Here is a 24,250-nt window from a genome sequence, read left to right on the forward strand (position 1 = left end):
TTGGCAAATGAAGGGCAAGGGCTCCTCCTAAAACTTTTCATACTTTTAAAAACGGCCCAAGCCACCAATAGAGATGCAACTCCATAGGAAGTACAATAATAAATACTACACCAAGGTCCCACCTCGTGATGGTTGGGTGCAGTGATAGAAAAAAATTGTCCTTTAGTGTAATTTTCACGGCTCAAATTGAGAAAAACCGATTGTAATTTTTCTTAACCTTGAATTTAAAGATTCAAATGAGGTTTTAGTTATAAAACCGATTGTAATTTTTCTTAACCTTGAATTTAAAGATTCAAATGAGGTTTATTTTTGACACTTACTCAATGAGGTGTTTATGTCAATGGCCAATGGTATAGGCTCTCATGGATATACCGTTACCGTATAGGATCGAATGCATTCGAAGAGGCTTTCATGTATGTGAGGCTTTTCATGTGTATGGACATGACCATATAGGTACTGAGTAGCCAACAACCAAAGCGGTTGCTTTAAAGAAGGTTGCCCTGCCGAGAGCGTGTGGCCAGTCTTGCCTTGTTCTCAACAACAATACCTTCTCACTAAAGCTGGGGGATTACTGATGAGAATTGTGTACAGCAACTTTCTGAGGAGGATCTTGCTCAATGGAGCTTGCTTGCTCACTTACTTTTGATGGCGGCCGTCTTCCACTCGCTATGAGGTGAGTTAGCAGAAAATGACCTTGTAATTCTCTAATTTTCGAGCTCCTTGCAACTTCATGGGTGCCCTCCCTGCTTGCCACAACTCCTTCAAGGGTCTTGATTAAGCTTTTGAAGCCTTTCATATGACTTTCATGATGAATGCTGATGCCACCTTTGCTTGCGTATGATGCCTGATATGCTGATTCTACCGATACTTGGATGCTGATGTTACATATCATGTTTTTGACGCCTCCCATGCATGGATGTTGATGCCTCCAATGCTCGGATGTTGACGCCATCAATCATAGTGTTGATGCCCCTAATTGTAGACGGCTATGATGCCCCTAATTGTAGACGCCGATGCTGCAAGTCACACTTTCGATGCCCTTTATGATGGTGCTGATGCCTCAAATCATGCCTTTGATTCCTGTTGGTGTTTAAGTGCTTGACTTTGATGCCATAACTTCTGGTTTAATCTGTTTGATCACAACCAGGGACACGTAGATGCCACAATGTTATGATTTGATGCATTTGATCATAACCACCGATGCTTGGATGCCACATGCCATGCTTTGATATTGGGAAATGAGATTGTAGCTCTTAAAAAAACTGGGGCAAATGGCTGGAACTGGCAACTTCAGCAGTCTTCGCCCACCATGTGCAAGAATTCCAAGTGCTGGAGTGGGAGAAATGTTGGATCAGGGTGTTGTCTTGTCGAGTAGGGTGCTACAGCCAAGATTCATTTTAACAGGGCCTGTTGCTATCTTGTGGGACATTGAAAATTGTCCTGTCCCAGGTGAAGTCAATGCTGAGGATGTGGCAGGAAACATACGCATGGCACTTAGGGTTCACCCAGCAGTAAAAGGGGCTGTTACAATGTTCTCAGCTTATGGCGATTTCAATCGCTTCCCTCGTAGATTGCGAGAAGGATGTCAGAGGACAGGGGTAAACCTGATTGATGTTCCTAATGGCAAAAAGGATGCATCAGACAAGGCAATCCTGGTGGATATGTTCTTGTTTGCACTAGATAACTCGCCTCCCTGCACTATCCTTTTGATCTCTGGGGATGTAGACTTTGCCCCGGCTCTTCACAAGCTAGGGCAGCGTGGATACACCATGGTCCTTGCCATCCCTGTAGGAGTGGGAGTTTCATCTGCCCTCTGTAACGCAGGTCGATTTGTTTGGGATTGGCCAAGTGTAGCTCGTGGGGAGGGCTTAGTTCCTGCAAAAGCTTTGTTGAACCATCCTGGAGAAGATAGAATGACTGAGTTTTCAGCTTACATGATGGGATCAACTTGGCAATCTAGTGATGATTCTGATCTCCCCACCACCGAAGATGAACGACATTTGTACCAGAGACGCACAAGCAACAGCTGCTTTCTGTCTGGGCTTGGGGAGGCATCGCATGTGTCAGTAGCTTCTGGACTGACACATGGTGGGTCATTTCCATTTGATTTTAGTAGGCTGACAGTTAGCCAGGGTCCGGTGCAAGGTCCTCTGGAGAGCTCAGTGGTAAACTCCCAGAGTTTTCCTGTAGGACAGTCATTTGGCTTTTGTCAGACAAATCAAACCTGTGCAAGTGTTGTTGCGTCAAGCTCATGTGGCAAAGCGTTGCCGAACTCGATCAGCGCCTATTCTCACGTGCTACGGAAGCAAGGGGATGTGGCTATGAATGTTGAAGTGGCATCAGCCGAGCCGTGGGTGCAACCGGGAGATCTGCAAGGATTGAAAGGTCAGCTTATGAGGCTTGTGAACTTGAATGGAGGCAAGCTACGTCTGCTACAAATCCCATCAGAATACTGTAAACTATTTGGGAGACCCCTCTATCTTTCTGAGTATGGTTCCCCCAAACTAGTCCATTTGATAGAAAGGATGTCAGATGCCTTCTTTATAAAGGGTGAAGGTAATAGGAGAATCTTGCATATGAAGGAAAGCATGCAGGGACAACCGAAGCATAGAAGAGCCAGACCTAACATCAGTTCGCACTTCAACGACAGGAGTGACATGGGTAAGTTTGAGAGTCACATGGAAAACGCCGTGGAAGGGTCGGGGCAAGCGTTCGGAGATGGTGAAGATTTCACAGAGGGCGTTGTCCTCTTGCAGCAGCACCCAGAAATGTATTCAGACAATGAGAAAGAAAGTGAAGCCGACGAAGAGGATGCTGAAGGGCCAGAGATATTGCAGCATGCAGAGGCAGAGGAGGTCTTAGATGGGCAAGAATATATTGAAGAAGTAAGGTTGGAAGTGTTTAGGCAGGAATTACAGGAGCTTCTGGTGAGTCATGCGTGCAAGATCCCTCTTTCAAGCTTCCAGACACTGTATAAACAGAGGTACACACGCGAGGTGGACGTTGCATTTTTTGGAGTTGAAGAGCTTGAAGAACTATTTGAGAAAATGCAAGATGTGGCTGTTGTGAAGATGGACCAAGCAACAATCCGGAAGTTTCTTGTTGCCAAACACAGTGCATAGCTTGAAGTGAAGGTAACAGCAGTCATGAAGGCATGAGAATTGGTTTGTGCTCATATAATTGTAACAGTTTTTATAGTCGCCAGAAGTCGACCTCACTCCCAGTCTGCAGGTTAAAAAACCACTGGGAGACCTGTACTTTCCTGGAGCCCATGACATAATAGGTTCTGTTCCACCCATTCCTGCTGCCGCTCTGCCTGGCTACGCCATGGTCAGCCGCACAGGTGGGATAGGGTGACCCACATCTATTCTTTTCCCCTTCATTGTGCAGGTTTATGAATTACTAGATGCATCGTTTAGATTTCTGTTGTGATTAACTCAATATTTCAACATTATGTTTTAAACTATGACTTTTCCTTTATTCAACAGAACCTGAAAGTTACTCCTTTCCGAAGAGGCTTGTGTTTTCCAGTCTTCTCTTTTGTCCTCAAGAGAATTTCTGAGCAATTTTTCATTTTAATATCATTACAAAATGCCTCAGCCATGCAGGTGTTGTTGACATGTTGTGAGGTGGAAGAGTGGGCCCTTGGGGTCCAAGTCCCCTACAAATGGCTGGCTCATGGGCGACAATAGCCCAATGACACTTTGGCCTTCCCTATCCCAATGACACTTTGGCCTTCCCTATCCCATGGACACTGGTGTTGCTAGTTCCATTCCTTGACGGTTTCGCACACTTTGGGAGAATGACCTTGACACTCACAGGTACCCTTCCACGTGGCCATTTAGCTTAATAAGTTTATGGGGCATTTTGACACCATTACATCATTCAAGAGGGTTACAATCTTGTGTGGACTGGCATGTCTAACGTGTGCTGTACATGCACAACTGACTCCGACCACCCCTAGGCAGTACAACGACTCGACCTTGGACAAGGGCTCACAATATGCCTTGTGTCCGGCCTTAGGGCCTTGCAGTTGTCTTGAAACAATCATGTCCATGGCATCCAAGTGCGGGATGCACATGGCATTCCCTCTTGCTTAGCTTGACTGTGTAGCCTCCAAGAAGTCCATCAATATAGCTGGGTAGTCACTCAAACTTCGTATCGAGCCAAACCGCTCCGTGTGTCCCTCAGTTCTGGAACTTTGTGAAGTTATGACGTTTCTTATGGCCGGAGCCATGCTTGAAACGGTGGTGAGTGCATGCACATGCATGCGTGGCATCACAAACCTAAATTAAACTCTACAAAGCTCTTGCTTGTCCACCTCTCCTCCAATGAAATGCATCACAGCTGCATCATCCATTCAGCCATTGCTTTAGAATAAGCTTGATTCATTGGACGATTTAGTGTTCAGGGCAGGGGGAGGAAAGACAATCCTCTCTCTAATCTTCTTCTCTAATCATGCTAGTGAGTATGTTAGTGGTGTGAGGTGGGAGGGGGGATGATGACCTGTAGTCCAACGCGACGTTGTGACAACGCTCTCTCGGGAGACAATGATGGAAATGGCTACCCAAGGAGATGTGGATGTCTCGAAGCAGTGTGCTCGACCTCGACCATTGAAAAGATCCCCACGATGGTTATAGCTTGCTAAGGTAATCACTTCTGAATGTGCACTCGGAGTTGCTTATTGTGCCGATGGCATGAATGCTCGAGCTAGCTTGACCTGAATGTTGAAGTTGCACGTAGTTGTTTTGAGTGGAATGACCATAGAAGACATTTTTTTCCCTTTTTATCTATCTTGTATCGTTACTCCGTGGTTTTCAGGTAATGTAACCCTTTTAGGTTCCCGAGACTATAGAAGATATAGTTCTGACTAGAATGATGGCATTTTTGTCTTTGTCATAGAGCTGGGTTCTCGTGGTTCTTAGACAAGTGTCCATCGTAGCCAATAGATGTATCCAATTTTCCACCTCATCAAGGCCAAGAAGTGAAGCGAAAGAAGTTTCCTCCTCATGCTTGCACCTTTTACAGCTTTGTCCATTTACAAGACACATGTTTGTAATTTTCAAATGTGATGTCATTCTTACACTCTAATTTTATAGGGAATGCGGTCACATCTATGTACAAATGGTTCTTTAGTTTCATCTTAATGGTACTATTATGTTGTCAAATGTAGATGTCATCTCTTCCCCAATCGTGGATTAATATCATTTGACGCATGAACAAGCGTTCAAGAATCAAATCATATTTCAAGGGCCTTCCAAAGTTGAAATAAGGAAATGTATGCTCATAGGCTAGGCTACATGACATTAAACTCTTTGAGAACTCCCATATGGGTGTACTTAGGAAATGTATGCTCATCAGCTAGGCCACACAACATTACTTCTACATCTTTCAAAATTCATATGGGTGTTCCTAAGTTGCCATCTACTAGTTTGAGAACAACCTTTGAAGGTCTGAGAGGCTTACTTCCCCCCATCTTTGTCGCATGTCCTTGGTGGCTATGCTCACTCCGGCTCGCCCATCTAGGATCACAATTGTGGTCATGCCTCCGATTTGATTGGAAGCCACCATTCCAATTTGATTGGAATGGTGGCATTCATATCATCACCTTCAAAAATTTATGCACTACACTGAGATTGGTACTTCTTGTATATCACCTTCACAAATATTTACCCACTACACTGAACTAGTACGCCTCTGTACATCACCTTTAAAATCATTTACCCACTACACTGACTGATACATCTTTGTACATTTGCTGAGGATTTTTCCCAATTTCTTGGTTGGTCTCATTAGTGTCCCCTAATGGTTTCAGTTGATTTTACATCCATTGATGGACTTTATTCCAGGCTTCTAGATTCTTTGTTAAGTATTCAACCATTGTGAGAGGATTGCTCTCAAGACTCCCGTTTCTTCCTTAAGCTTTGGTGGCCTTATTGAAGGCATGTTGTCTATCATCACAGCCTCGTCATTTGAGTCCATGTATCTTCGAAGGCATGCTTTATAATGACTCGTTTCTCTTAGATTGTTGTGGCACACTTATGCCCATTTAGTCACATTCCTTATGTGTTCTCTCCTACCTTGATTCCCTAGCACAAGTTGCCTCTCGTGAATCATCCGCTCCCTCAAGATGTGGTCATGTGTAATTCTCTCAGGTTGTCCTCATCTTTGTGCTTTAAAGGCTTGTTATGGATTTCTTTCTCAGTTCCAAGCTCTTTTTCAACATTTCTTGAGTTTCTAGTGGTTATCCTGAGTGGTCTTGTAATAGTTGATCCTTTTCTAATTCTTGACTCGAGATGCTCCTTTTATGGGATGTTTCTAAGACTAGCTCTAAAGGTCTTGGTTTAGGAATCTTGTGTGGAAACAAGTCCCTCTATTTTTAGTTTGATCTACTGCACTACCTCCATCTTCTCTTCTTTCTTAGACGCCCTCTTGTGGCTTTTACTGGCTTCTTATGGCTCTTGGGACTTCTACTACCTTTGAAGGGCTTAGGGCATTCTTTTTTAGCTTTAGTGGCCTTTGGTCAAAGCTCTCCTCACCCCATGGCTTAGATGGGCTAGCTTCATCTTGTACCCCCTCTTTCGGACCCTTGGGGTTGGGCTATCCTATTGAATGAAGCACGGGTTTTGGACCCTTGGGGGTTGGGCTATCCTGAGAGGAGCAAGCTTCCACCTTTGGCTTCTATTGAGATGAGTGTGAGGCTAGGGCTTCTGTGGGTGGGGGAGGGGGGAGCTCCTGACTTCTTTGGAGTGTGGACTTGCATTGGTGATGAGTCCTCCTACTTCCTTGCTCTTCCTTTTCTTTGTTTATCTTTTTTTGTTGCCTATTGAGACTCTTGGTTCTTTCCCTTCTTGCCATCCTCTTTTTGTTGTTTTCTGTTGCCTCATCTCTCATGTTCTCTGTCACGTGCATCCCGCACTTGGATGCCACGTAGACATTTCTGTACAGAAGGTGCAGGACCTGGGATGGTGAACTGGCCCCATGTGAGCCCAGTCTGGGAGTCAGCCAGGGATCCATCTCAGTCGTCCGAGGTCAGGTGTGCATCGTCCTGCACATGAGTCCAAGGTCAGGTGTGCATTGTCCTGCACATGAAGCAGTGCCAGTCCGCGCTGTGAGTCTCCCTCTGGAATGATGTCAGATGTGCTGTGTATCTGGTTTGCAACTGGATGCCAGGCCTCTGTAGGCATGTAGTTTTGCATGTAGAGATGGGGCCAGCCCATAGGGCTACCCCAGTGCAAGGATTTGCATTTGCATTCTTAGTATGGGCATGGGGGAGGTATAGAACCACCCCCAAGGGGCCAGGAGGGCCCACATTGTGCCCACCAGCCAAGGCATGGGCTGGAGGGGCTGTCGGCCAGCTGTACTGCTGCTGGACAGGCAGCCGACAGGGTCAGAAGCCCTACCCAGCCAGTCGGCCAGGTGTGGGGGGCAGTCCCACACCCATGCGCATGGTGCCCAGCAGCCAGGGTGCTGCCCCAGAAGGCTGCGCAGGCTGGACAGCAGTGTGAATACATGCGCAGGCTGGACAGAAGGTATTTATAGTGTGAAAACACTTTATTAATAAAACTCAGTCGTGGAGCTCCCTGAAGCCAGCCGACTGGAGACAAGAGGTGGTATAAATACCCCAACCCATAATCCATGATTCCATCTCATAATTCACCAAGTGCTCCAAGCAAACAAGGGCCAGGACAGCCAAGAACTTGCTAAAGCAAAGGGGTGAAGGACTGAAGGTCAAGGGCAGGTTTTCCAGCCAAGAAAAGGTCAAGTACTTTGTATTTGTTTTCAGATTTACATCATTCTAATAAAGCAAATACACCATCCGTGGTGGGGGCCCTACAGAGGGTAATTGGGACCCAATACTGTGTCCTCTCCATCTCCCCTTTCTCTCTCTATTTTCTGCACATCGTCTTTCAGTTTGTGCGTTAATTCCGTCGCGAAAAGAGTGCTGATTTCTGAGTTTTGAAGTACCGATCCTTCTCCGAAGCTTCCGCATATTACAGTGGTATCAGAGCTCACTTCAAGGACAGATTCAGCAAAGAAAACCAGAAAATTTTTTCGCTCGTGTGGTTGGTTTTTAGACGCCGGTGGACTACCCCTTTTGGAGTGACTCCTGTCCCTCGAAGGACGGTTGGTTTTTAGCCTCCGGAAGCCTCCGGAAGTCTCCCACACAGATAGTGGATGGTCAGATTGCGTTCCGGAAAGGAACTGCATTTTCCCGCTATGGCGAGCTTTGGCGACGAGAGAGAACCAGAACCATGGGACCAGAGTGCACCAGGCAGCCCAGCTAGGGCAACCGGCTTGAGTGTACAAGACATGTTCCAGCAGATGATGCGAGCAATCGCAGACCAGACAACCAAGTTGGATGAGGAGAAGGCGCGGATTTTGGCTCTGGAGGAGCGTTCTCGCTCTCCAGCGTCGCGTTTTCCATCTCCTCCTCCCTCTCCTTCCGTACCCCAGATACCAGATCCTCGTCACAGGGACCCTCTCGAGGGGTCACAGCCGCAGCCAAGCTCCTTGCTTGAGATACAGATGCGTGCATTGGAGATTCGACAACGAGAAGACGACGCCATGCGACGAGTGGAACACGAGCGTTACCTCAGAGCTTTGGACGCCAGATTGACACCGGCGGCGCCCTCGAATCATTTTCCTGAGAAAATGAATTTCAGTAAATATAATGGTAAACTCGATCCCACTACTCTGTATTCATGGTTACATCAATTTGAAGCTTACTTTGCCGCAGTTAGGAAATCAGATATTGACAAAGTGATCTTAGCTAGTTGGTACTTGGAAGGTGAGGCCATCCCTTGGTGGACTCAGTGGGCTCATGCCCACACCAGAGCAGGTATGGCAGCTTATGGGTGGGACGAGTTCGTCCGTGACCTTAAGCAGCGGTTTCTACCGCCCCACTACCTTGAGCGACTCGAAGACGAGTTCAGGGGAGCGCGTCAGAACGCGCAACCAGTCCTTCAGTTTGCCAATAGAATTTCGACCTTGTGTCTACAATTAGGCTTATCTGATTCGGACAAGAAAGGGCAGTTTTTGTATGGCCTGGACACGCAAATCCAATGGGAGGTGCGTATGTTCAGGCCAGCCACCTTTGGGGACGCACTCTCGCTTGCGCAGAGTGCAGAAATGAAACACAATGGTGGCAAGCCCAAGACTTCCCAGCCGGCTTCTCCCAAGGCTAACGCCTCGGGGGGCAAAAGCCAGAACCAGACGGGGTCTTCCCCAGGACAGAGCCCGGGAGCCTCTGGCTCCAAGAACTCGAACAATGCGTCTAAGCTTACTCCAGACCAGAAAGCGGAGGCAGGCAAGACAGGTGGCAAGTTGAGTGCTGAGGAGCTTGCTCAGTACAGGAAGGAGGGTAGATGTTACTTTTGTCACACAAAAGGACATACTTCTCGGGATTGTCCGAAGAAGCCTCCAAAGGCCGCCGCCGCCTCCACAGCTTCCGTGGTGAGCACTGCTCCCACACAGACCCCAACGGCTACCCCTAGTTCTTCAAACCCCGGTGCTTCAGTTGGAGCAATTATTAGCCGGGAGCTCGAAGATAAGCAGAAGGGCGCCCATGACCAGGAGTATGAGCGCAACGAATTGCTCAAGTCCTTTGGCTACATAGGTGGCCAGAGAGTCGTTGTCTTGTTTGACAGCGGCAGTACGGAGGATGTGATCACGGAAGAGGCCGCTAGGCGTGCCCGTTTCGAGCTGACTCCGGTGGACAAACAAGTTGAGGGTTTTAGCACAGGTATGACAACGAGCGTCAAGTATGAAGCTCTCGGTGCTAAGTTAGTCATTCAGGGCATAGAGTTTGTGCGTGACTTTATGGTTGCCCCTCTTGTAGGAGCAGACATAATTTTGGGTATCCAGTGGTTTCACAAGTTTCTTCCTGATGTCAAGTGGGACAAGCACACGTTCCAGATTGATCGGAATGTGTCAAACACCCCGGTGACCATTAAGTGTGAGCCAGGTATTCCAAACTTTCCGCTCATAAGCCACTTGCAGGCTAAGCGAGCAGTCAGGAAAGGCGCACAGTGTGCGATGATTTACATCCAGACAGCCCAGACGGTGGCCAGTGCTTCCGAGAAGTACTCGCTTCTCCATGAAAAGTTCCAGAAGATTTTTCTTCGGGACAGTCTCCCTCCCCAAATTCCCCCGTCCAGACCGGAGGATCACAAGATTGACCTCCTCCCAGGCTCGGAACCCCCGAGCAAGTTTCCGGATCGCCTTTCTAAGGCAATGGAATCGGAGTTGGACCGCCAACTCCAAGAATTGTTGCAAGCTGGCTTCATCCGCCCCAGCGTGTCGCCATTTGCAGCACCGATCTTATTTGTCAAGAAGAAAGGTGGGTCTTCTCGGTTGTGTGTCGATTATCGTGCACTCAACAAGCTGACTATCAAGAGCCGATTCCCGATGCCTCGAATTGACTATATTCTCGAGAGGCTGAATGGAGCTAAGGTGTTCTCTAAATTGGATTTAAAAAGTGGGTACCACCAGGTTCGGATTGTTGAGGGGGACATCCCCAAGACAGCTTTCCGTACAGAACGGGCCCACTATGAATTTGTGGTCATGCCATTTGGTTTGACGAACGCCCCAGCTACATTTAACCGCATGATGATGCGTATTTTCCGGGAGTTGATTGGAGAGTGTGTGTTCATATTTCTGGACGACATACTCATATTTTCAGCTACAGTTGAGTAGCATGACATTGATGTGGAGAAAGTCCTTAAGTTGCTGGAAAGCAACGAGCTCTATGTCAATGAAAAGAAATCAGAATTTTATCTGTTCCAGGTACATTACTTGGGATATATAATCAGTGCCGAAGGCATTCGACTTGATCCGGCTAAAGTGGCCGAGATTGTTAACTGGGAAGTACCTCAGACTGCTTATGACATTAGATCATTTGTGGGTATATGCCAGGCATATTCCACCCACATTGACAAGTTTTCTGATCTCTCGGCAGACCTCACCGATCTGCTAAAGGGAGTGAAAACAAGGAGGCAAAAGATTCGAATGACTCCACGAGCGTTGGAGGCATTCCAGAACCTCAAGGTGGCTTTGTCAGAAGCGCCTTGTTTAGCCCTTGCCTCATGGGACGAACCATTTCAGGTGATCACCGATGCGAGTAACATCGCAATTGGAGGTGTATTGCAACAGAATGGTCATCCAGTAGCTTACATGTCTCGTAAGTTACTGCCCGCCGAAAAGAACTACTCAGTCTATGATCGTGAACGCCTAGCAGTTATACAGGCCTTGAAACATTGGAAACATTTTCTGTATGGCCGTGACTTCGAGGTTCGCACTGACCATCAGGCATTGCGCTGGATTCAGACGATGCCAAGTGCACAGTGGAGTGATCGACAACACCGCTGGAGTCAGATATTCCAGCAGTTTGGTGGCATGATTGAGTACCTTCCAGGAAAGGCCAATCCAGTGGCCGATGCTTTGAGCAGGAAGGGACAAGTATCTGCGATTCAGACCACTAGACTGGACCTTGTTGGTACAGGACTAGAAGACATGAAGCACACGTACGCGGATTCCGATGAATTCGGTACTCAGTGGGAACAGGCATTGGATGCCACAAGACCATGCCATTTTCTGATACGCGATGGTTGGCTTTACTACAAAGGCCGACTGTGTGTCATGAAACAGCTCTTCTCCATGATGCCCATGACGCCATTACAGGTGGTCATAGGGGCATGAATTCGACTCTGGAGAAATTAGAACGGCAATACTATTGGCCAAAGATGAGGCGTGATGTGTTTACATATGTACAACGCTGTGACATTTGTCAAAAGGTGAAAGCTCCTCGTGGAAAGAAGATAGGGTTGTTACAGCCTTTGCCAATTCCTGAGGGTCCTTTCCAAGACATCTCGATGGACTTTGTCACAAATCTGCCTCCCAGTCCGAGTAAGCGTAATACACAGTGTTTAACTATTGTTGACAGGTTCAGCAAATTTGTTATGCTTATTCCTTGCAGGGCCAATGTGACCGCCGAGGATGTTGCCCAGCTATTCATTCGGCATTGGTACCCGATTGGTGGGATTCCTAGGACCATAGTGTCAGACCGAGATGCCAAGTTTACCAGTCATTTTTGGAGGGCATTGTTTGATAATTTTGGTACTAAGTTGAATTTTTCCAGTGCATTCCACCCACAGACAGATGGCCAGACAGAGATATACAACCAGTTGGCCTTTGATGTGCTGAAGTGTTATGTCCACGATCAACAAGGTAAGTGGGAATCGTTTTTGCCTTTAGTACAAGCTGTTTTGAATGACTCTTTTTCTTCAACTATTGGCAGGACTCCATATGAGGCAGCGTTTGGAAGGCCTTTCCAGTCGTTGTTAACCAGGACTTCGTCTTCAGTACCGGAGGCGAACAGAGTGACGGAGTCTTACCAGGAGATCCTAGAGTCCGTTAAAGACAGATTGGCTAAAGCGCAAGAGGCCTACACTCGACAGGCCAATAAAGACCGAAGGGACATGAAGTTTTCGGAAGGAGATTGGGTATATCTTCGGATTATGAAGCAAAGATTGAAGCAGGTGGGCAAGCGATGCCCAAAGTTGTCTTTCAGGAGCTTCGGACCATTCCCCATCCGGAAAAAGATTAATGAGGTGTCTATGCAGTTAAAGCTACCTCCGAGTTGGACTATGCACGATGTATTTCATGTCAGTTGGTTAAAGCCATAATGCAGGTCCACCCCCTTCAGAGGTCAAAGACGAAGCGGAACCAGACATCATTGATGAAGCAGAAGTAATGGTTCCAGAACAGATCCTTCTGCACCGTTTCAAGCATGGCTCAGGCCGAAGACTACGACAGTTTCTCACGAAGTTTCAGGACCGAGGAACTCATGAAGCGGTATGGCTCGACAAAGAATTTTTCGACGACTATCCGGCATTATTGACGGATTATTTGGAGGCTATGCAGCTTCCGTCAAGTTAAGCAGAAGGGGATGTCACGTGCATCCCGCACTTGGATGCCACGTAGACATTTCTGTACAGAAGGTGCAGGACCTGGGATGGTGAACTGGCCCCATGTGAGCCCAGTCTGGGAGTCAGCCAGGGATCCATCTCAGTCGTCCGAGGTCAGGTGTGCATCGTCCTGCACATGAGTCCAAGGTCAGGTGTGCATTGTCCTGCACATGAAGCAGTGCCAGTCCGCGCTGTGAGTCTCCCTCTGGAATGATGTCAGATGTGCTGTGTATCTGGTTTGCAACTGGATGCCAGGCCTCTGTAGGCATGTAGTTTTGCATGTAGAGATGGGGCCAGCCCATAGGGCTACCCCAGTGCAAGGATTTGCATTTGCATTCTTAGTATGGGCATGGGGGAGGTATAGAACCACCCCCAAGGGGCCAGGAGGGCCCACATTGTGCCCACCAGCCAAGGCATGGGCTGGAGGGGCTGTCGGCCAGCTGTACTGCTGCTGGACAGGCAGCCGACAGGGTCAGAAGCCCTACCCAGCCAGTCGGCCAGGTGTGGGGGGCAGTCCCACACCCATGCGCATGGTGCCCAGCAGCCAGGGTGCTGCCCCAGAAGGCTGCGCAGGCTGGACAGCAGTGTGAATACATGCGCAGGCTGGACAGAAGGTATTTATAGTGTGAAAACACTTTATTAATAAAACTCAGTCGTGGAGCTCCCTGAAGCCAGCCGACTGGAGACAAGAGGTGGTATAAATACCCCAACCCATAATCCATGATTCCATCTCATAATTCACCAAGTGCTCCAAGCAAACAAGGGCCAGGACAGCCAAGAACTTGCTAAAGCAAAGGGGTGAAGGACTGAAGGTCAAGGCAGGTTGTCCAGCCAAGAAAAGGTCAAGTACTTTGTATTTGTTTTCAGATTTACATCATTCTAATAAAGCAAATACACCATCCGTGGTGGGGGCCCTACAGAGGGTAATTGGGACCCAATACTGTGTCCTCTCCATCTCCCCTTTCTCTCTCTATTTTCTGCACATCGTCTTTCAGTTTGTGCGTCGCGAAAAGAGTGTTGATTTCTGAGTTTTGAAGTACCGATCCTTCTCCGAAGCTTCCGCATATTACATTCTCATATTCAGCTCCATTGGAATTATAGGAGCTCTTCTTCGCCATAGCATTTTACAGCATTCATACTCAGTTTAGAACAGTCCCAAACAGCCCCTCTCTCAGCCTCAGCTTTGCATCTCCTTCTCATTCCATTGGGAAGAGTGCATAGGCTCGAGATTGGACATCTTTGGTGCTTCTCCAGCAGTGTACAATTCAGCCGAACACTTGGTCTTCAGAGGTTTTGCGTTTGGCTTATCGTCAGTCTCTTCAAAGATAATAAAGCAAATACTATCTTGGTAATGGGATAAGGGGCCCTTCAGTGGGTAATTCGGGACCCCATATGGTGTACAGTTCTCATATCTCTCTCTCATATCTCCTTAAAGTTTGAAATCATTAAAGTGGATTGCTAAATTTGCGAAACTTAGGATAGAGAAGACGGTGTGAGTATTTGTGTGACAGGATCATCCCATACGAATACTTCCGTTGCATGTTACATTGGTATGAGATTCAGCTTGTCCACACACACCGTATCCTAGCATGAGGGCATCCTTGGACAGTCATATTGCGTTCCAGCACAGGCACCGACTTCAGCATCATGTCTACAGAGGAGAGTACCCATTAGCCGGAAGAAGTCTCCCCCGAAGGAGACCTTGCTCTGCTGACTACAGCAGACACCATAGCTCTTCTTAGAGCTCAGAACCAGATGCTGATGGAGCGTCTCCAACTCTTGGAGGCAACAATAGCACATTCTCCTCCGCCTCCAGCAGCCCCCGACTACATCTCCCTCTTCTTTCAAATGGAACAACAAAGAAGAGAAGACGAGGCCCGAAGGAGAAGAAAAAGTAGAATCAAGAAAATAACAAGAAAAAGCAAAAAGATGGGACTATGAGGAAGCCCAACGCAGGATCGACGAAGACCGGCGTCAGGTTGAACTCGCCGCTCAGGAGCACCAACGAGAGCTCGATTGAGAACGTATGTTACTCGAACACCAAAGGGAAAAGGAGGCTATTCATCTTAGATACCAGCACCTCTCTTCAGCACCCCCCGCCTCAGGTGCCACCAGCCAGCAGTCCACATCATCAACTGCCATCATTCACAGTCAACCAAATTTTAGTAAGTATGATGATAAGTGTGATCATTTAGCAATTAATCAGTTTATTCATCAATTTACTGCTCATTTTCCATTAGCTAGGATGACAGATCCTTAGGATAGAGTCCACATAGTGGCTTCCCATCTCAGTGGTGAGGCAGTCACTTGGTGGCGGCATTGGTCTAATCTTTATACAGACCAGACCATAGGTGTCACAGCTTTTAGTTGGGATACATTTGTCCATGACCTGAAGACCGGATTCCTCTCGTCCCAGTACATGACCGGTCTGGCAGATGAGTTCTATGGACTCAGACAGAATGGATCCCCAGTGCTTGAGTTTTCCGGCAAGGTTATTACTTTAGCACAGTAGTTAGGGCTATCTGCGCAGGCCAAGATGGAGCAATTCATTCGTGGATTGGATCCTAACATTCGGTTCACAGTTCGTAACTTTGAACCCAGTACATATGACCGGGCTCTGACTCTCGCTTAGAATGAAGAAATGAAGATGAACGGAGGCAAGCCCAAGCAGTCATCCTAGTCTAGTACCAAACCCCAGCAGGAGCAATCCACTGCACAGCCAGGGAAAGGTAATGCATCTTCTAAAGATGCTAAGAAGGACGACAGTAATAGCTCCAGTTCAGGGGGTAAGAAAGATAAAGAATCTAAGCCTAAGAAAACCCCCGATAAAAAGGCTAAAGCAGGAATTACTGGAGGTTATCTTCCTCCAAAGGAGCAAAAGAAGTATCAGTCAGAAAACATATGTTTTTTCTATCACATCATAGGGCATGGTAAGAAGGATTGCCACAAATGGCAAGCGGAACAAGCCGCCAAAGCTCCTTCTGCCACAGTTGCCACAGCATCCCCAGCTCCTCCAGCCCCACCTACTACCACCAATGCGGTTCAACTTTTACCTTCTATGCATCCTATGCCACCCGTGGTATTTGATGCTAAGCAGGAGGGTGAGAGCGATGCTGCACAGAAAAGCCTCATCCGAGCTTATGGCTCTGCCCAGGGCCGATAGTTTGTAGCCCTTTTTGATATGTGCAGCTCTAAGGATGCCATCTCTCCCCAGTTGGCTAACAAAATGAGCTGCACATTAGTCCCATATCATCTGGATGTGGACGGGTTTACACCTGGTCTCCGCACCCACATTTCTCAGAAGGCACAACAGTTTGCCTTTGATGTTCAGAAGGCCTCATTCCAACGAGATTTTATTGTCTCGCCTCTGTTGGCGTGTGACATGATCTTAGGAATTCAGTGGTTCCGTCAGTATGAGCCTATTCTCGATTGGGGACATGACACTTTTACTATCTGTAAAGGTTTTTCTGAGCCTGTCATGATTCGTGGGGGATAGAAGCATTCTTGGCATTCCTATGATTTCTCATCTTCAGGCCGGACGAGCTATCCGCAAGGGAGCGGAAGGAGCATTGATTTATGCTCAGATAGCTTCTATCTCATCGATAACCGCTGTCTCATCTTCTTCAGTCCCTCAGTTGGCAGATCTCCTTTCTCGTTCAAACATTTTTAAGGATGATCTCCCACCCAGTATCTCACCCTCTCGTCCTGTGGATCATCATATCGATTTGGTCCCTAGGGCGGAACCTCCTAGCAAGTTTTCCTCTTGTCTTTCCAGGACTTTCAAGGGCAATCTAGAACAACAGTTAGTTCTCAAACATTTGAAACCTGTTTCTTATGGACACATTTTCACAGTCATCATCACAGACCACCAAGCACTTAAGTGGCTCCCGAACATGTCAAGTGCCTAGTGGAGTGATCAACACACTAGACAGGGTCAACTCTTCCACTAAGTTGGAGGAAGGATCAAGTACATCCCTGGTCAGCATAACCCAGTAGTAGATGTTCTTAGTAGAAAGACCAGCATCCAGACCAATCAAGAGTCTACCATTCTCAACATCTCTGGGAAAAGACTCAAATAACATAGAAGATCAGTATGTCGATTCCGCAGACTTTGGTACTCAACCCAGTTTGGCCCTAAATTTTGAGCCTGGCCACTATTCAATTCACAGACAGGTAAGTAAGACCAACACTTGGTCTTCAGAGGTTTTGCGCTTGGCTTATCATCAGTCTCTTCAAAGATAATAAAGCAAATACTATCTCGGTAACGGGATAGGGGGCCCTTCAGTGGGTAATTCGGGACCCCATACGGTGTACAATTCTCATCTCTCTCTCTCATATCTCCTTAAAGTTTGAAATCATTAAAGTGGATTGCTAAACTCGCGAAACTCAGGATACAGAAGACGGTGTGAGCATTTGTGTGACAGGATCCTCCCATACGAATACTTCTGCTGCATGTTACATTGATGTATCTTTTTCTTAGTCATACACAAGTTATGAAAATGAGGTTGGATAGCCCTTTTATAATAATAAACTAGCTTTAGATTGAGAAATCTATGAATAAAGGAGAGGGAATGGTGTCGCGAGCGAGAGAGAGAGAGAGAGAGAGAGAGAGAGAGAGAGAGAGAGAGAGAGGATTCAAAATTTTCCCAAAATAGCATTTTTGAAAAAGGCCCATTTTTTAAAAGTTTAAGAAGTAAAAAATTTGGGTTTCCCTCGTGTTGGCCTCTTTTGTGCTTTTGTTTTGTCACGTCCTCAAGCTTCTATAGTATCTCCTTTGATTGCATCTCAGCCGTCACTTCCTAGGGCTACCACCTACTAGTGACTATAGATTTCTTTGTTTTATCATGTCCTAAAGTTATAGTAGGGCCTTCTAAAGTATCTCTTTTGATTGCATCTGTGTCATCACTTCCTATGGCTACCACTTGCTAGTGACTATAGATTGCTAACTCCAGCTGCTCCTTGGTTGATTGGATGTCATGTAGTGAGCTGATAGTTTGGGCATGACTTCTGTTCAAATCATATCTTTCCTTTCTTGATTGGATGTTTGCATGTGGTGAGTGGATAGTTTGGGCATGTATTCTATTCAAATCCTCTCTTTCCCTCTCCAGATGCTCTATACGTTGCTTTTTAATTTCCTCAATTTATCTTCTCCTCAGCCACTTTCTTACTAGCTTCAAACTCTACTTTTTTTGTTGGTGGTGAAGCTTTGCCTTTAGTTCACTAGATTTATGTCTTGTATTTTCTTGTCCTATTGGCTTACATGTTCTTTCAAATTCTTTGACTCTTCTTTCTATGCTTGTAGCTCTCTCTAATTTGCAACATATATGGACACAATTAAATGTAGCTCAACATTAATGGCCTTTAGTTTATCTTCATGTCTTTTGTGCTTCTACTAGAGCTCTTGCTTAGCTTTACTCCTTTTTTTATCTTTCTATAATTATCTTGTCCTTTATTCTTTCCAACTCCTCTTCATAAGCCTCAAGTTATTTCATGTGCAAGTGTTAATCTTAGGATCATCAAGTATGTAACTTGTTTAACATATGACTATTTGACACCAAATCTTCATTGTCATCATCTTCCTTTGATGGGGTTATCATGTAATATTGTGCATCTTATATTTACTTCCAAGGCAATGTTCCAGTACAGTCATATAACTCAAAGTATTAGGGTCTATTTTGCTTGGAGACAATAGTGGAAGGTCTGTGAGGAAAAACCTGTAAGCTAAGATCTTTAAGGGGAAATCTTTGTTGTAATTTTCTTGGTCTCTCCTATGATTCCTCTACATCTTTTGATCTCTCATGCTTTCTTGAGGGTCTATATACATCCTCTTTAGTGGGTTGTGGCTTGATTTCCTTTTCTTTGAGAGGAGTTTCTTTTTCTGAAACTTTTAACGTCCTTGGAAGCTCTTATTGTTTACATCTCCTTCTCTTGTACCACATGCTTCTTTTTTTTAGCATCTTCTTTTTCTTTGGATTCTTGCCTTACCCTCTGTTGGTTGGTACTCTTGTGGTAGGAAGGGAACCTCAAGCTTTTTGAGGATTACAGGCTGCACGGGCTCTTCCAATGGCTTCTCGATGACTTCCACGTTGTGATGGTGGTGGATAATTTTTATACAAAACATTGTTGTTGTACTTGCTAAGGAGCTCCAATAGAAAGTGTTGCATGAGCTTCAATGAAAGTAACATACTCAAAACTTGTACCAAGATGTACTCCAAAGACCATGGTATAGAACCTTGTGGGGAGGGAGGTAGGTCTTCCTGTATGTACGCTTCTACTTCTTCTAAATCCTCCTATGTGGAAGAAGACAAGCAATGTCCTATGGTCTCATGCTATGTCAAAGGTTCATACAAGCTAGCCCCAAAGAAATTCTTCCCATACTACCCCTACCATGAATTTCTTCATCACCAAAGGGAGCTATCCAGATATGACAATGCCAAGTGCATGGTGATTAGGCCTTGTAGCATGATTTTGATCTTGTTGCCAAACGACAACAATCCCTCACACATGTTGCCATGTCTTGAAGAGGAATATATCCTAGTTCAAGTTTGAAAGGAAGAAGATGCTTGTGCACTTATACTAGACATGAATGGCTTCCTCATTCATACCTTGCGACATAAAGACGTGTGCTTCTTCCTCCTTTTGGTGTAGACCATTACACCAAAGTAAAGGGTCTGCTTCTTGTGTGGTCAGATGCAGGAAGGAGATTCTTGGGGAAAAGTTGCCATTTCAATGGCTAAATCTAGAGTTCTACGTGCATCGACAACCTGGAAAGTTGTTTTGACCTCTATTTTCTGAGGTTGCGTTTGGCAACTACAGGCTTCTTTGGGTAGGATATATTCGACATGACTGATTTCAATTTTCCTATTGGGAAGACGGCCTTCTTCAAATACCACGCTCACTTTAGGGAGTGTTATCCTCATTATGAGGAATATAACACTTTATTGCTTGATGACAGCTTATATAAGTGCGTGATCAATAGACCAGGGACATACAGGATACTGAAGACCAGGGAATGATGAGGTGGATAGCTGAGATGATGACATTGAGATACAAATGGAGGGTTGTGGTGATGTGATTAACCAATGTAGGATTTTATCACATGATGAGATGTCTCCCCGAATTCCATTATGCAGGATGATTCCACATGCTTTTATGAGAGGATTAAAAAGTGTCATGACAACTTTGAAGAGTGCTTTCTAGTATGTGGGTTATATACAAGAGAAAGCATCTTTTGTTACAAGTTTGATGGAGAGGAAGAACATGTTATTGATGCAATTAGAAATTATTGGTCTCCCTTGTGGAGAGTAGTGGATGAGGAGTTTGAGAGAGAAGTGAAGAGCAAGAGAGAGTTGAAGTGTCTAGCAAGAAAAAAAAAATTGTGTGGGAAGGAAACCACATGGTAATTGTATGGATGTAACCAATTTCACATGGTAACAAGGAAACCAAAGCCACGCACATAAGGGTGGTTTGTATGGTGATAGATCCTCGTCGTAATTCATAGATTGCCTTGGTTGCAGGATTGCAAAGAATCATATCGTCAATGTGTGTAAGATGGTTATCTTCAAAGTATTCATGATGTCTATAGGATGAATGAGTGTTCAACCATCAAGATGATTATTCAAGCCATTCTATGGAAGTGTAATAACATATGCAAGTGTGACCCTTCAATGTTTATTAGCTCTTTTACCAAAGACAAAATCTAAGTTATTGAGAGCTTAAGATCAAAAGACTGCTCGAGCAAAGGAAAAAAACAATGGTTGCCCTTGATAAGAGGTTACGTGGCAAAACTAGTTTTCTAGGTGAGATATGATATGATATCTTATGGTTACTTTGTGTGAAAAGGAAAGAAATGTTACATACAATATGGTTAACCAGATTTTCATTTGTCTCTTTATGTAGGTTGAGTACACAACAAAGTTAAGAAAGGTAATGGAAAATGTAGCAAGCATCATTTCAAAAGAGAAACAAGACGAAGCCGAGCGTAAGGAGCATGGGAGAATCCATAAAACAAACTTTCAAATTTTATGGGGATGGTAATATTTTCTTGTTCACTCCATGTCTTCATTTTCTTGAGTTAAAGTGAATACACACTTTAATTGTATGCACACATTTGTCTACTAGGTGTAAAATGTTCTAGATCCCAAGCTTGGTGATGTGTGGATCTCTAAGGTGCGTGGCTTGAAGTATGAGAGCAAGGATTCCATTGTTACATTGAAAAAGCTTAAGTTTTTTGAAAATGTTGACTTGAGAGAGGAGAAAAGGTTTCGGATGCTTCTATCAATGTTGGATTAAAATAAAAGAATGAGGGATATGTATTTCATGCCATCAGGAGATACTGATTTTCGAGCATAAGTCTTGTTTATGGATTACAACATCGATTTGTTTCATTTGATCATTTTATGTTTTCCACTCTTATAATTTTCCCATTTGTTTGCAACTGTGTATATGGCTTGCTCTAGAGAGTGTTTTCTTGATAAAGTGGAGGTGGCAGCACACCTTACCCTTGAAGACTTTGCAGGGCCTCTACATCATGGGAACAACCCTTACCTTGCTAGAAAAGAGGATTACACATTGCAAGAATACTTGGAGGGGATCAAGTTAGAGGGTAGAAAATACATCTTTTCTTCATTGAGAGCATAGGAATATTTGTGGAGGTAAAGGGTTCCAAAAATGGGGGGTGCACTTTAAACAAATTTGACAAAGCTTGCACAAGCTACACACTGTGTGATCTTTAGGTACATATTTACTCTATGAATATTTCTACATCAATCAATTTTATTATTCTTATGCAATAGATTGAAAGATGCGTGCATACAATACAAGCTACCTCTCCCATTTGGTTAAGGAGAAGAAGTAGATAAAGATTCTCAATCAATTCAATTGGGTTCCTAGACTTGAAGGCTGAAGCCACATTCATGTATCCAGAGAGCATGCATTCTTTATCTTAGTGGGAACTCTCCAATTTCCCTTTGTGGATTGATTTCACTCCAGGATCAGTTTTGGAAAGATAAATATTCCTTTACAAGATGCATGCTAGCACGAAGAAAGGTGGAGAAGGAAGAGAAGATAAGAAAATGCCTCCAAAAGCCTGCTGCTCAAAGTCTTCAAAGACTCAGGAAGGTGTGTTACTAAATTCTCAAATTCTTTAATGTATGCTTAAGCTACACATGTGCTACACATCTATTTTGTGTTCATGTAATGAGAGCATGAGATTACAAATATTTTAAAGTATGCTTAAATTTCTCATGTGCTATGACATTTTTATCTATACTATTGTGTTCATGTAGAGCATGCGAGAATTGAGGAGAGTCCAAATCGAGCTTGAGCATTGCCATGGTATATGAAACTAAGAAATTGTGGTAATTCTTGAGAAATTTATCTTGGTTTCTATGTCTTGCACCCTCCATCTCCCATTAGTCTTTTGGTTTCTCATAGGGACATGCAGCTTTCATGGTTGAACTATTGGTGATTATGTGTCCATGGGTATGGACTTTATGATAGGGAAAAAGAATGAGGCTTACAATAAGGCAAATGAATTCTTCATGGGGATTGAAAGCAAGGATAAAGATTAAATGAGAATGGGAAAGAGGGTCAAGTGGCCTTTTGAACTGGTGTTCCTTAACTTACCAACTAGATTTGAGATGCTGAAAGGTGGAGGGGCTCCTCCATGGAATAGGATAATTGAGGAGAACTTGAGGCATAACATTGCTATTGGGGCTTCTTCATTGGCTAACATAGGGTGGTTAGCAATATTATGCTCCCTTAAGAACTATATTATGCCCTCTTTTATTAACCATTATGAAGATATCTTGAGGATAGCATCCCAAATAGGGAGGGGGTAGCAACGGGGCTTGAAAAAACACCACCAATACTATTATGAGTTCTTTGGTGGATCCTCTTATGCAAGAAGCAAGTGCAAATGCCTCTCTATTGAATGTACTTGATGAGGATGCAATGGGTGATGCATACAAATTGAAGCTGGTTGTGAACCCTTATGATTCATAGTGAGATACCTCGGGAATTCACTTTCCATGGAAAGGGGACGTCACCTACGTGCATAAAACTCATAAAAATCCCCCTATTTAAGTTTCTCTAAAAAATAAACTAGGCCCCTTTCTAAGCATATGAGTCCCAATTATGAAATTCAAGTACCCCCTATTTAAGGTTTAAAAATCAAATAGAAAATATTGATGTTATACATGTGACAAGTTGTAGTCCATGTAAGTAGCATGGATATAAGTGCTAGAAGCACAAAGACATACACATGTACTCTCCAAAAAAATTTCCATGTGTGGTTAGCTTAAAAGAGTATCAAAACTAATCAAGTTTTCAAACTACACCACTAGGTCATATATTGTAAACTACAAGAAGAAACAAAACCCCTACTTTCATTCTCCCCTGCTCCCTTGTCCCCCCTCCCCCCCCCCACCATAAATACCCCTTACCCCCTAACTTATAATCTTAAGCCCCTCCCTTCCAAAAGCCCCCTCCCTTTCACTCACATGATATCATAAGATATGGCTTGTGAATTTACTGGGGTGAGATACTAGACCTGTTGACATCAATGATAAATACTCTATTTATATTACTCTGTGATTTGGATTGTGAAGTTATATCATCAAACTATATCTTGATTTTGGTGGCACGATCATAAATTGGATTATCTAGTGCATATAGTTACTTGATTTGACATATTAGAATGACACATGTTTAAGCAAAACTTTCTAGATTTTGGTGTCATCATCTCAGTTGTATTATCATACATATAGATTTGGGTGATTTTGACCTTTCTTTGATTTACATACTTTATTAATTCAATGTTATGTATTCAGAATGATAAAAATTTAACTCAATCTTTATTATTTTTGTGTCTTCTTTGTGGTCTTCTACCATGCTATACCAAAGATATGCCACTAGATATGGCTAGACGCAAGAAGTATGAGCGACGGAACAATGTGCAATGCTTGTTTGTGGATGAAGAGTGATATGAGACCTAACTCTTCTTAGGTCTCTAGTTATTTTAATACATTGTGTTATTGTTAATATAACACAATTTTGTACTCCCCCAATCTTGGATAATTAAGCTTAGTTATGGATGTGAGGTTCTATGAGTGCATCTTAAAGCATTATAGTGTAAATCAAATCCTTGGATGTTGTAGATTACATTTTTCTTTCTAAAATAATAAAGATTGTCTAGAATACAATTTTGTATTCTCCAAGACCTATCTTATATGAGATCAACTTTGAAGACTAAGCGTTCTTGTTGACCAATTGATAGAAGT

General features: G+C 44.5%; 1 protein-coding gene across 6 annotated transcripts; it reads left to right on the forward strand.

Annotated features, from left to right (window-relative positions):
- Positions 1-379: 379 nt before the first annotated feature.
- On the forward strand, positions 380-22,356 carry LOC147642503 (uncharacterized). 6 transcript variants are annotated; one of them, XM_086807085.1, is made up of 5 exons: positions 388-3,134; positions 3,232-3,343; positions 20,868-21,001; positions 21,487-22,088; positions 22,256-22,356. In XM_086807085.1, the coding sequence occupies exon 1, from the start codon at positions 1,272-1,274 to the stop codon at positions 3,120-3,122; it is 1,851 nt and encodes a 616-aa protein (XP_086663211.1). In that variant the 5' UTR covers positions 388-1,271; the 3' UTR covers positions 3,123-3,134; positions 3,232-3,343; positions 20,868-21,001; positions 21,487-22,088; positions 22,256-22,356. The 6 variants fall into 6 exon arrangements, with proteins under 6 accessions (XP_086663225.1, XP_086663211.1, XP_086663196.1 ...); XM_086807070.1 differs by having other exon boundaries at positions 388-3,343; positions 21,487-21,703; positions 21,960-22,088; positions 22,256-22,353; XM_086807099.1 differs by lacking the exons at positions 20,868-21,001; positions 21,487-22,088; positions 22,256-22,356 and adding an exon at positions 18,982-19,146 and having other exon boundaries at positions 380-673; positions 1,148-3,134.
- Positions 22,357-24,250: the final 1,894 nt, after the last annotated feature.

The sequence above is a fragment of the Cibotium barometz genome, chromosome 1 (genome assembly GCF_041138505.1).
Source record: "Cibotium barometz isolate CiBa-2024 chromosome 1, ASM4113850v1, whole genome shotgun sequence".
Lineage (NCBI taxonomy): Eukaryota > Viridiplantae > Streptophyta > Polypodiopsida > Cyatheales > Cibotiaceae > Cibotium > Cibotium barometz.